Raw genomic sequence first — 14,209 nt, forward strand, 5'->3', positions numbered from 1 at the left:
GACCCCAAGTTTCGCATCTAAATTGGGAAAACACCCATTGCGCCCAGAGCGCTCTGCTTAACCGCGGGTAATAGAGAGCATCGCGGACGCGCAGGGCGGACGACCAAGTCCAGGAGGAGGAGCTCCGCCAGGTGTCCGCCAAAGACCCGCCTCTCCTCCCTGTCCCGCCGCGGTGACGGCGGCCAGGGAGACAGGCTGGGCTTCGGGCCACGCACGTTCCCCGAGCGCCCCTACGCGGATCCTAGACGCCTCCTCTGCGCGCTGGTGTCACCCTGGCGCCGCGAAGGGCCAGGCTCTGACTGTCGCCGGGATCCACACAGCGTCAGCGACGCTAGGCCGCCTCGGGGACTAAAAGACAACTCGGCTCCCGCCCAAAGGCTGGCGGAACATGTTTCCGGGGACGCAGGTGCGGCACGGGGTGGCGAAGTGGGGAGTCACCGGGAGGGGATGCCGAGGCGGTGGCATTCTGGCATCTAGCTGCGGGTCTTTGCCGGCCAGAGTCGCGTCTGTCTTGGCCAATGTCCGACATCTCCGCAGATTCCGGGGAGTAGCTTTTTGTTCTCCAACTCTCTTGGAGTTTCGAGCGCCTTGGCTGTGATAGATTAAAAACCGCGCGTGGGGCGCAGTGGCTCGGCAGCTTTGGGTACAACGGGAGTCAGTGCCTACTCAAACCAGACCCACAGACAGGGGCTTCCCCACCTCCCTTTTTAAATGTGTCTTTGTTACTTTTGTTTTAGTTTGTATGACAGTTGCTAGACTATGTTTCCACTTCTGATCATACTGAGCCTGCTGACCAGACTTACCCTCGTGGTTCCTCATTGTGTAAAAAGGCTTAAGGATTCCGAACATGCACAAGACGAAGGTAAGTAAGCATGGCTGCCGATTGGGAGAAAACAGTTCTGGAACCCAGGAGTGGCCTGCTATGTAGATCTCAAGCCAAAGTGTGGTAGGGGGAAGTTACACGCCCTAGTGAACCACAGAGCAACAACGTATCGTTTGATTTAATTTGTGGCTTTCATGTTTGGATGTATGTGTGTGTTTATGTTCTTTAACTACAATATGTACAAACTTATCGCCGAGTTTCCCTTGGTAAACAGATGTTTAACACCTGGTTTGTGGTTAACTGCATTGAAAGACTATTTCCAAGTCCGAAAATCTGTCAGTTGCCTTTTCCTAGATGAAGCTATGTGTTAGTTTTAAAGAGCAGGCTGCTTCTTGGAAAGACTGACAGGGAAGCCAGACTCTTGTCAGGACTTGTTTGTATACCGCTGGGAGTCCCCGCATAGACAGCCTGTCTCCTATATGGACTTGTGAGACCCTGAGCAAAGAACTCTACCCCCCCCCCTAGTCTTGACAAAGTTCCTCTGTAGAATGATGGGATTCAGAGGCAGAATGACCCTTCTGGGCATTGTCTATATAAAAGCAGATAGATGATTGAGAGATAAGTATGTGGCTTGCTAGCCCAGAATTTTGGGTTACAGGTCACAAACGAATTGGTTCCTGCTTCTATTTTAGAAGCCTAACCTATCAAGACCAGCAGGGGAAAAAGCGCCCTAGGCTCTCAGCATCCTTTCTCCTACTTAGTCACCAGCACTTTGAATTTACACCTGCATTCCTGTCCTTTATCCCTTTTTATCACATCCGCTTCTGTTTGTTTGTTTGCTTGTTTGTTTTTTTTTTTTTTTTTCCTCTCTCTTTTACTCGTTGAGGGACCCACCACACAGCTCTCAAATACATGGAGACTTATTGTGATTTATAAATACCTGGTTTTAGCTTGGCTTGTTTCTAGCCAACTTTCCTTAATTTAAATTATACCTTTTGCCTCTGGGCTTTTACCTTTCTATATACCTTTCTTCTTACTCTGTGGCTTTCTGTGCAGCTGGGTGGCTGGCCCCTAGCATCCTCCTCTCCTCCTTTTTTTTTTTTTTTTTGTTTCTTCCCCTTTTTCTCTTTCTATTTAATCTCTCTGCCTGGCAGCCCTCTCTGCCTAGCTCTTGGCCGTTCAGCTCTTTATTAGACCAATCACATGTTTTAGGATGGCAAAGTAACACAGCTTCAAGGAATTAAACAAATACAACATAAAACAAATACAACAAATCTTTGCATCATTAAACAAATATTCCACAGCATAAAAGAATATAATGAGTCTTTAACTGATTTATTCCAACAAGTTCATTTTCACTTGAATAGGATCTGTTACTAATACTCCTGATTTATTAATGAAGTGAGGTCCCTGACTGTGTGTGTGTTAGGAAAGGGTAATACTTTTAGCCTAAAGAAATCAAATTCTGATGGCAAAATTCTAGTCAATTGGGTAAACAACTTTGAAATAGAGAGTGGTTTTTAGAATGAAAGGAATCCCTCTTGTGCCTCCCAAGCCTCCCTCTGTGGTGATGGGCCATGCTCAGTAGGACACAGACACTGCTCTCTGGGATGATGGTGAGTGCATTCATCCACTTGACAAGCATTGACTGATGTTACTGTAACAAACATCGTAAAGTAATTTAAAAGACAGACCCAAGTGCAGAGAGGTCTACAGATGTTTGTGGGAGTTGAAAATGAGTCAGGAGCCTTATATAAGCACACACACACACACACACACACACACACACACACACACACTGTGTCAGACCCTCTGTTGGCTGCTGGAGTTGTAGAAAGGACTATCATTCTTGTCTTAGAGGAATGTTTGTTCTGCTGGGCCAGGTGGGGTAAATAGATACTCTCCCTAAGCACAGTAACAGAGGTAGGAACAGAGGACCTTGAAAACTGAAAAGTGTAAGTGGTCGTTGCTCATGCTGAAAGAGCTATAGGAAACATAGACAAAGTTTGCAAATGAGACAAAGTAAGTGAAAACGTTAAAGGCACATTCTAAAACCCCCAGCAGATACCTGAAACCTTAGACAGTACTGAATCCTATGGATAAACAGGGCATACTTACTATACTACCAGGCATAGTCTGTTCAAAATGGCTACTGAATGACTGACTAATGGGCAGGTAGTGCATACACTGTGGACACTGTGGACAAAGGGGTGATTCATATTCCAGACAGAACTAAATGAAAGGGATAAGAGATTTTACCATGTTATTTAGAATGGTGTGCAGTTTTTCTACCCCATATTTTTAGACATTGGTTGACCTGGGGGTAACTGAAACTATAAAAAGTGAAATTATTAATATGGAAGTACTACTAAAACTGAGGGTGGGATAAGGGGCCCCCAGCACAGTTCTGTTAAAAAAAAATCTTAGAACACCATTGACATAGAAGGGTCTTATTTAGAAAATATAGGGAAACAGAAGTATGGGATATTTGAGTAATAGATTTCTAACAATGGACTGCATAGACAGACAGCCTCTTAGAATTCAGGACAAGAAAAACACAGACTACACTCACACACCACACACACACACAAACACACGGTGGTCATGGGAAAGGAGGGTAGCAGCCCTCACTGGAAGTCCTGGGCACTCCAACGACGTCTGCTGCATTCCAAACAAAGGCAAATTTGAAGGTGTTTCTTCTGAGATCATGAGGAAAGCACAGAAAAATCTAAACTGGCCCTGAGGGTTAAATGTAAGGTTAGTCCCTGACAGAATTGATACTTTCAGACTCAGAAAGGAGGCAAACTGCATATCCAAGAAGGCACATTTAAGTGAAGTTCAATTACAACATCATGAATAATCATAGCTTGTATTGGTGACATTGTCATAAATATCATTTCAGGAAAAGTAAAAATATTTATAACTCTTTGTCTTTTGTTTTCTAATTAAAAGTAGTTTTAATAGCCTGGTGTGGAGGCACATGCCTATAATCCCAACACTTAGGAGAACCATTGTGGGTTCAGAGCCAGCCTGGGATGCATAGAAATACCTTATTCAAAAAAGAAAAGTATCTTTACTGGGTCTTGGGGTAAGGTGGATAGGTATTTATGAGTTGGGTGATGGAATGATTGTCCATGAGAAAGTTGTAATGGTTCTTTTCACTTTGTTTTGTTTGGTTTCTCAAATTAAGATATCTCACTCTATAATCCAGGCTATCCCACATGGATGGTGTCGATACCTGTCTTAGCCTTCCGAGTGCAGAGATTGAAGTATGAGCCTCATACCTGGTTCTCTGTCTCTTGAGCCAGGAAAATGTAAAGTTGTGACCTTATCTGAGAAGTAGCAATATTCATGAGGCTGAGCTGTCAGGCTCTGAGCTGTTTCCCCACTGATTTCCTCTTTAACCCTCTGCCAAATTGAGTTACACCAGCTTTTTCCTATGAGTTACTTCTACCTGTAGAACTGAGGTCCAAGTAAAGGCTAGAGAGATGGTTAAGAGCTCTTCCTGTACAATCATGAGGACCTAAGCTCAGATTCTAACACCCACATAACAAGCCAGTAACTCTATACATGCCTGTAACCCCAGCTCTGAGTTGGACAGAAAGGAGGACAGCTAAAGCCTGCTGACTTTTGGGTTAGCAGAGGAATACAAATCCCCAGAGATAGGACAAAACCCTGCTTCAAGGGAGTGATAGAAAGGACACCAGTCGCCCCCTTCTGGCCTCTGCGCATTTATACTCAAACAGATATTGTTTATTGTGTTTTCTCTGTCTCTGTCTCTCTGTCTCTCTCTGTCTCTCTCTCTCTCTCTCTCTCTCTCTCACACACACACACACACACACACACACCGTCCAAGCGTGCTTTCCCACAGTTAAGAAGGGTACCATGGAGCTGGAGAGATAACTCAGTGGATAAGAGCAATGTCTACTCTTCCAGAGGACCTATGTTCAATTCGCAGCACCCACAAGGCAGCTCACAACTGTCTGTAACTCCTGTTCTAGGGGATCTGATGCCCTCATACAGACATACCTGCAGGCAAAACACCAATGTACATAAAATAAAAATAAACATTATTTTAAAAAAAAGAAAGATAACGTTTGTTCACATCTCAAGTTTTTGGCCTGTCTTATGTACCAGCAACCAGTATCTCTCCGTTTGTGGATTCTCCCCACTAATGAAGAGAACACGGAGGCAGAAGAGTGGCTCAGTGGTTAAGAGCGCTTGTTGCTCTTGCAAAGGAACTGGTTTTGGTTTCTAGCATCCACATGGCATGTTACAACTGTTTGTAATTCCGGTTTTGACCCCACCCCCCAACCCCTCTAGACTTTGTAGACACCTGCATATATATGGCACACATAAACTCACCTAGGCATACATACATACACATAAACTAATTAACTAAAAGAAGTTTACAAAAGAACATTAAGATAGCAGATGAGTAAAGGAAGCATATCAAAAGTAGGTTGGGTGAAATGCTGTCAAGAAAAGCAGAGCATGACAAAATACGCTGATTGGATGGATGGAGGTCAGGGTAACAGTGAACTAGATCCCAAAGAAGGCGAAAGAGCTGACTGAAATAAGAAGTCCCACTTCGGAGGAGACAGAGCATGGTGGAAATGCTCAGCAAGTTGCAGTAGAAGACAGGAGGGAGAGTGGAAGGAGCCCAGCCCAGAAAGGCCGGGACCACAAAGAAGGAGCCACTAGGTCCTTAGAAGGGCTTTGCCTCCAGTTCTGTGGGAGTTGGGGCTGTCATTAAGTGGTTTGCTTGTTGTTGTTTTGTTTGTTATTGTTGTTGTTATATTTTTGGTTTTTTTTTTTTTTTTTTTTTTTTTTTTTTTTGAGACAGGATTTCACTATATCCCTCTGGCTGTCCTGGAACTCTGTAGACCAGACTGTACTCGAACTCACAGAGATCTGCCTGCCTCTACCTCCTAAATACTGGGATTAAAGTTGTATATCACCACCATTCAGCATTACTTTATTTTTAATGTAATATTTTTATTAACTCTTTGAGAATGCTACTAGAAGATTTTGAGAAGACAAAGTAGGAAGAAAGTTAATTTTTAAATTTTTTTAAAATTATTTCCAGACAGTCTCACTATGTAGTTTTGGTTGGCCTGGAACTTCCAGATAGACCAGGCTGGCTTCAAACACAGAGATTCCATTGCCTATGCCTTCCGGGTGCTGGGATTAAAGGTTTAACCACTGTACCGAGAAAAAGGGTTGTTTGTTGTTGTTTTTCTCATTGTCTGTTTTGGGTTTTGTTGTTTTTTTGTTTGTTTGCTTGCTTGCTTGTTTTTTTGAGACAGGGTCTTTCTGTGTGGTCCTGCATATTCTAGAACTTTCTATCTAGACCATACTGACTTCAAATTCACAGATCCTCCTGTCTCTGTCTCCTTAAAAGTTGGTTTTGTTTGTTTATTTGTTTGTTTGTTTTGTTTAAGGCTCTTTCTTTGTCTGGCAAGATGGGTAAATAGGTACAGGTACTTGCTTCTGCTAAGCCTGGCAAGCTGAGCTGAATCTTGGTGGAAGAAGAGGACCAACTCTTGCTTATTGTCCTCTGACATCTACAAGCATGCCATGAACATGCCTGCATATACACATATTTGTGCACAAATATACATTGCATACACACACACAAATATTTAAAACTTTTTTTTCTTTTGAGACAAGGTCTCTCTACATTTCCCTGGCTGTCCTGAAACTCTCTCTGTAGATCAGGCTGGCCTCTAACTCACAGAGATCTGCCTTTCTCTGCCCCCTGAGTGCTAAGATTAATTAAAGTCATGCACCACCACTCCTAGCTAAAACATTTCTTTAAAAGCCTCTCTCTGGCTGTTGTTGTAACATCGAGTTTAAACGAACAAGGAGAGCACTTATAAGCCACTGAAGGGCTGCTAGAGAGGGGCAATGAAGCCTCACAAAGTTCTCTTTCCACCTTCATTTGACAGAGAATGGAGAAGGAACAGAAGTGTTCAGGCATCCTGGCTTCTCTGCCTTGTGACATAAAACAACTGTGTTCAGTTGTCCCTCTATCATTGCTCCTTGGTCCCACTAGCCTAGACATTAGGACTGGGGCTGTGGTTCTATGATAGAGGAAGAGTCCAGCATGAGCAACACCCTGGTTTCATCCTCCAGCACTGCCAGGAAAAAAGAGTAAGACTCTCTGGAATAATGACAACAAAAGAAATATTACATGAAACACATAAATAATTCAACTCTTTTTTTCTAATAGGCATAAACTAAATGGCAAAAAATAAGCCTTTTTTCATTTTTCAATATGAAATCTAAAGTTCTAGTCACTTTTTTAGTGCTCAGTAGCCATATACGGCCAAGAGCTCATACGCTAGCCAAGATAGAGATCTAGAAGATTCTAACCTACTCAGATAGTTAATGTATAGGAAAAAAGATCTTGGGGAAATATGAGTATTCTCATGACCAGAATAATGAATGGCCAGCCTGAGAGTACAAAGCTCACAAATCATATTCCCACTTTCGATTTTTTTTTTCCCCTATTTTGCTATGTCCCAGGTTCACTTAGATCAAGTTTGTCCTGTCTCATCCGCTTTCTCAGCAAATGTGGAAGAAATTCCACAAAGTATTGTGGATACCTACCTGAAGGGTGGGATGAATGGGCAAAAGGAGCTGTTCCTTTGGGATGGACTGAGCGATTCTAAGTTAGCCTATAATTTTATAAGCAGGAGTCTAGAATTCTACCTTTTAGCATGAGCTTATATGGAACCTTCAGTGTAGAAATGCTCATCTGAGCCTGGGAAGGTGGCTTACTGCCTCACAGCTCCCGCTGTGCCAGCCTGACTTCTTCAGTTTTGATGCACAGCAAATGTGCAAAAGCCAAGAATGACCACAGGTGCACCTGTAACCCCAGCCCTGGGAAACAGAGACAGGCAGATTCTGGGAGTTTGCTGGCCAGCCGCCATACCCAAAGTTATGACTCTACCTCAAAGGAGTAAGATGGAGAGTGATAAAACAGGGTACCTAACATCCTCTTCTGGCCTCCAAATAGGTAGGTGCACCAACATATGATCACACACACACACCCAAAAAGCATATTAATTTATCGTTAAGGCCCTAGGTTGGATTCTAGCTCTAAAAAGAAAAAAAAAAAAAAAAAAAAGAGTCACAGGGAAATAACCTTTGGATTTGGAAAGAGTAGTCTCATTTGTTATCTTTGGGAAAAAAAAAAAATAATCACCAGATCACCAGGAAGGATAACTGAAACTTTAAAAAAAATTTTTTTAGTTTTATTTTTATGTGCATTAATGTCTTGCCTACATGTATGTTTTGTGAGGGTGTCAGATCTTGGAGTTACAGACAATTGTGAGCTGCCATGTGTGTGCTGGGATTCGAACCTGGATCCTCTGGTCAGTACTCTTAACCGCTGAACCGTCTCTCCAACCCGAATAACTGAAACTTTAATAATTTTTATTTATGTTAATAATTTGGGGCTTGAAAATAATTGGGGCATAAACAACTTTTATGTTAATAATTTGTGGCTTAAGCAACTCTTTTGTTAATGATTTGGGGCATAAAAAAAAATAATTTGGGGCATAAATGACGCAAAACTTGTCTGGAATTGCCAACATTTCCCAGAAACCATTTTACTGATGCTATTGGGGATGGAGGGAGGGAATCTGAAAGTCACCCAGGAGAGGCTGGTTTAGTTTATCCATATCAAGAGAATGATTTTTTTCTGCAGTTAAAACAGAAAGTTTCTGCCTTAATTTTATTTTGCTTGAAACCTGTTTGTATTTCTTTATTAGTCTTTACATCAAAGGAAGCAGCAAACGTCTTTATGCACCGCCGCCTCCTGTACAATAGGTTTGATATAGAGCTCTTCACTCCGGGGGACTTGGAGAGAGAATGCTATGAGGAGTTTTGTAATTATGAAGAAGCCAGAGAGATTTTCGGAGATGACAAAAAAGCGGTAATTTGTCTAGTGATGTTACTTCATTATATCTTGAGAAAGTGGAGATGAATACATTATAGACCTGTGTGCTTTAAACAAAATCAAAACTGTATGCCTATTACTTCTTTCCACTTCTTAAAATGCTTTGAAGTTGGCTTTGTGCTTATTTAGCGTTAATTTATAGTAATTAGCAAACTATGGGCTATGTGGTGATTCTGTGTTTAAACTTTTTAAAATTTAATTATTTATTTACTTGAGATACAGTTTCTTTGTGTAGCCCTGGGTCTCCTAGAACTTGCTATGTAGACCAGGCCAGGGCTCAAACTCACAGAGATCCTTCTGCCTCGGCCTCTCAAAGCTGGAATTAAAGGCATGTGCCACCATGCCTGGCCATGTGTTCAATGCTTATTATATTCAGAAATAGTCTCAGGGCAGGGTGGATTTCAGTTCAAGATGTTATTTGAAGATGACTCAGAGGTTATAGCACTAGAAAGCCAAGCCCTAGGGTTCCATCCCCAGTAACTAAGAAATCATGGAGTCAGTACTTTGACTTGAGCGTCGATCATTTAAGACTAAGCACAATTTTTTTCCTCTTAGTGATCTTACCCTTTTTTGACTGAAAGTTATTTTATTTATATATGTGTATATATGTGATGCTTGTCATCTGAGTGCTGGGGTCTGAACTCTGGTCCTTATGACTGCATGCCAAGTTCTCCCAACCACTGAGCCATTCACCAGCCTCTGGCATTGAGGATGTAAAGCGGTGTTTAGGATGTTATTGATTTGTCTATGTAGTTTAAGAGGGGATCTTTTTTTTTTTTTTTTGAGTTGGGAGTCTGGGTAAGTGGAGATCCTCCTGCCTCCCTTCCCTGAATGCTGAGATTAAAAACATACACTACCGCCTGGCCTAAGGGGAAACGAGACTTTTTTTTAAAAAAATTAATTCCCAGGGTGTTGGTGGCACACACCTTTAATTCCAGCACTTGGGAGGCAGAGGCAGGCAGATCTCTGTGAGTTCAAGCCCAGCTTGGTCTACAGAGCAAATTCCAGGACAGCCTCCAAAGCTACAGAGAAACCTTATTTCTAAAAAACAAAAACAAAAAACAAAAAATTAATTTCTTATTTTGTATGCATATGAGTGTTTTTTCTGTGTATGTCTGTGCATCACATGTTTGCTTGTGCCCAAGGAAATCAGATGAAGGCTTCCCAGTCCCCAAGAACTGGAATTATGGATGGTTGTGAGCCACAGTGTGGGTGCTGGGAATTGAACCTGGTCCCTCTTGCAAGAGCAACAAGTGCTCTTAATCCACTGAGCCATCTGTCCGAACCCCAACTTTTTTAAAAATCTCCATTAAAATATGATTAAATCCTGCCCGTTAATCTACATATTACAGTAAACAGACAGGTAACACTGTTCCTGCTGTAATATGGAATCTTCTGGAGAAATGCTAAGTGCTTCACTTCCTCCATATGTAAATAATGCCAGCTCCTGCTCTCCCTTCTCAAGCATCCTTCTTTGCTCTTTGATGAATAAGAAGCTCCCCAGGGATCCTCCAAATTCGTAGTGAGGGAACCTAGTTATTCAGTCTTCCATAATCCTTCCCAGTTACTCATTTCCTGCAATTATTTACTACGTGTAGGAGGTGGAAAAGCAAAAATATACTTTGTAGTTGTGCCTTTGGGGAATTAATTATATTTTTTGTAATTTAAAATAATTATCTTAAATTGAGCAGTGGTGGCACACAACTTTAATCCCAACTCTCAGGAGGCAGAGGCAGGTGGATCTCTGAATTTGAGGCCAGCCCAATCTACAGAGTGAGTTCCAGGACAACCAGGGCTACACAGTGAAACCCTGCCTCGAACCCCCCCTCCAAAAAAAAATTGTTCTAATTTAATCATGGCTCCTCAAAAACCTTCTGTTCTTTCGAAGCACATAGAATTTGAACTGCTTCGGAGATAATTTTGCAAGTCAGTAAACTCACCTCTCCTAGCAAACGGAACCCCACATCCCCAGTGCAGAAAATCAGACTGCTTTCACAGATGGCCAGCCTCGGCTGGTTGAGGGGAGACCAGCAGAGCATAGGAAGGGAGAGCTGAGACTAGCAGCAATCCCTTCACCAGCTGAGCAGACAGCAGAGATGAGTCATTGCTGTCAGCTTGGATGAACTGGTGTCCTGCCTGTGTCACATGCCAAGAGCTTACTTACCACTTCCAATCTAGGTCATTGGGAACAAATAAAATGATTCTAAATTACAGAAATTTGAAAACAAACGTCATCCTTTTTCCTCAGATTACATTTTGGCGGGATTATTCGACCAAAGGGCCAACCACACGATCCGGTAAGTGAAGAACTACTGATGTGACGTACTATCCTCACCTGTCACCACGGTAGCGCATTTTAGTTTTGATGTTTGAGTTTGGCTATTGCTCAACATGCATTCCAAGGACAGTTTCTCAATTATGTGCTGGGCTGTGAGAGACGGGAGGCTGCCTTCATCTATTTGCACACTGAAAATCAAGTTTGGTGAGATATTAGGGAAATGAGCTAATAGGCTTGAAGGTTGTTTAAGCGGCTGGGCTAAGTTAAAACTTGCACAGAAGTAGGACTCTGTTAGTTTCAACTTATAAACTAGTATAACTTTTTCTTTTGTTACCATTATAAATGAACAAAATACCATTATAAATGAACAAAATACCTATGATAGGTAAATGAGATTGCTGGATAAGATAGGGCTGGGGCTGCAACATAAGTTATACAGTGCTTACCTAGCAAGCTCATGTCCCCAGGCTTGATCTCCAGCAAGGAGTACACATACAGGCACTCACACAGACGAGCACGAAACTGCAGTGGTGGGCGATGTAGCTCTTCTGGGAGAGGGCTTGCATGAAGCCTCAGGTTTGAGTCACAAAACTGGCATAAAATGGGTATGGTGGTATACACCTGCAACCTCATTGGTCACCCTCCTCAGCTACATAGTAAATGGGAGACCGTAGTCCCCCACCCCCACTGCACCCCTGGGAGCAGGAAGGACAGCGTGACAGAAGAGATATCTCAGTGGTAGAATGCATGCTTAGCATGTACAAAGTTCAGGGTCCAATCTGCAACACCAAAAAAAAAAAAAAAGAAGAAAAAAGAAAAGAAAAAGAAAAACACCAGAAGGAGAGTATTAGAAGTAGTAGCTTCTGGAGAGGGAAAGCTTCTGTCTTGAAATAAATAAGTAAATTATCAATTATGAGATTCTTCTTAATAATGTGTTCAATTTAATGAAATTGTAGATGGTGCTTTCAGTCATGCTATTAACTTGTTTTAATGTTCTTTTTTTTAAAGATGTTAACAAAGACAAAATTGATGTTATGGGCCTTCTGACTGGATTAATTATTGCTGGAGTATTCTTGGTTATTTTTGGCTTGTTTGGTTACTATCTGTGTATCAACAAGTGTAATAGGCATCACTATCTGGGGTAAGTCAAAATATTAACTTCATTGGTGTGCGTTCTATATTGTTATTTTTAAGTGGGTCAAACTGATATTTGTTTGAGGTTTTTACTTTAGAATAATCCTAGATAACCAAGATTGCAAAGACAGGACAGAGAATTTTCATTTACCCTTTGCTCAGTTTCTCTCATTATTTCCAATTATGTTACCATAATAGATCTGTCAAAACTAAGAAAATAGGACTGGAGATATGGCTCAGTCAATAAAGTCCTTTCTACATAAGCATAAGCCCTGAGTTCAAATCACCAGCAACTAGAAAAGCTTGGTTTGGCAGCATGAACCTGTAATCTAGCTTCAGGGAAGTGGGGACAGAGGCTCCCTGGGGCTTACCAGCCAGCCAAGCTTAATCAACAAATTCCTGTTCAGTGAGAGACCTGTCTCAAAAAACAATGTGGAGAGTAATAGAGAAAAACACTGATGTTGACCACACACACACACACACACACACACACACACCATTGACTAAACTCTAAATTTAGATTTTGCCAGTTTTTCTGTTAGTGTCCTCTCTGTACTCCAGGGCCTGTTAAGCCCCACACTACATTTCATTATGTCTTCCCACACTCTAGACTGACAGATCTTTAGTGTTTTAACATCCACCATAACAGCTTAATGATGCTATTTCTAAAAATTTTTAAATGTATTTATTTACTTAGTATATGTGTGTGTGGACACCTGTTTGTCATAGCAAACCTGTGCAAAAGATGCTATTTCTAAGATACTTCAAAAGAATCAAGATGTAGGTTTAGCTGCTCAGAGCTACAATCCCAGCACTCAGGAGGTAGGGAAACGTGATTCAAGCTCAGCACTACTCTGGGCTACATACAGAGACTGATCTCAAAGATGCAAAGACTGGAGATACAGCTCAGCAGTGGAGGGCCTGCCTAGAATGTATACGACACTCCTTTTGACACCACTGCCCCACTATCTTCAAAAACAGAAAGGCCAGTAGTTTACTGGGTCACAAACTTAACAGATCTGTGTGCCAGTCAGGGACTTGGGGTATGACTCAGCTGGCAGATTGTCTAGTGTGTATGAAGCCCTAGGTTCAATCCCCAGTTCCACATTAAGCCTGGTATGATGGCACATGCCTACAAATACCAGCACTAGGGAGGTGGAGGCAGGAGGATTAGAAGTTCAAGATGGGAAGCCTGTCTGGGACGTATGACACTTTGTTTTAAGGCTCAAGGGGGAGGAAGGGCTGGCTTGCTGGCTTTAACCTGTTATTGCTACCTTAAAATTAATAAAATATAATTATTACTAAGTGAAGATAAAATAGCACGTTAGCAGAGATTGCTAAGAATTCGTAGGGACCATAATTATTTGCAAAACTGTCTTGGTTAGGGTTTCTACTGCTGTGATAAAAAGCACACCTTGAGAAGGGAGGGTTTATTTGGCTTACAAATTCTTGGACAGTCTCCTGAGGGAAGCCAAGGCAGGTAGCAGAAACAAAAACTGAGCCATTGAGGAACTCTGTTTACTGGTTTGTTCTCCCTAGCTTGCTCAACCTGCTTTCTTTATTTTCTTTATTGTTTTTTTTTTGTTTTTGTTTCCAAGACAGGGTTTCTCTGTGTAGCCCTAGATGTACTGGAACTTGCTCTGTAGACCAGCCTGGCCTCAAACTCACAGAGATCCATCTGCCTCTTCCTCCTGTCTTAGTTAGGGTTTTATTACTGTGAAGACACACCACAACCACTGTAATTCTTACAAAAACAAAAACCCATTTAATTGAAGTGGCTCAATTACAGTTTGAGAAATTCAGGCCATTGTCATCACAGCAGGGAGCATGACGGTATGCAGGCAGACGTGGTGCCAGCTACACCTTGGCTTTCACGCAACAAGAAGTTGACTGTGACACTGGATGGTATCCTGAGCATAGAAAACCTCAGAGCCCACCCCCACAGTGACCCATTTCCTCTAACAAGGCCATACCTACTCGAACAAAGCCACACCTCCTCATAGTG

At 42.1% G+C, this 14,209-nt stretch overlaps 1 protein-coding gene across 1 annotated transcript in view; it reads left to right on the plus strand.

Annotated features, from left to right (window-relative positions):
- Nucleotides 1–329: 329 nt before the first annotated feature.
- Prrg4 (proline rich and Gla domain 4) overlaps nt 330–14,209 on the plus strand; it is a 19,694-nt gene continuing 5,814 nt past the window's right edge. Inside the window, exons 1-5 of the mRNA XM_051184106.1 lie at nt 330–406; nt 738–862; nt 8,605–8,768; nt 11,041–11,089; nt 12,079–12,211. Coding sequence (XP_051040063.1) covers nt 760–862; nt 8,605–8,768; nt 11,041–11,089; nt 12,079–12,211 — 449 coding nt within the window. The 5' untranslated portion in view covers nt 330–406; nt 738–759. The remainder of the gene's footprint in view (nt 407–737; nt 863–8,604; nt 8,769–11,040; nt 11,090–12,078; nt 12,212–14,209) is intronic.

This window comes from Phodopus roborovskii, unplaced genomic scaffold, assembly GCF_943737965.1.
Source record: "Phodopus roborovskii unplaced genomic scaffold, PHOROB, whole genome shotgun sequence".
Classification (NCBI taxonomy): Eukaryota; Metazoa; Chordata; class Mammalia; order Rodentia; family Cricetidae; genus Phodopus; species Phodopus roborovskii.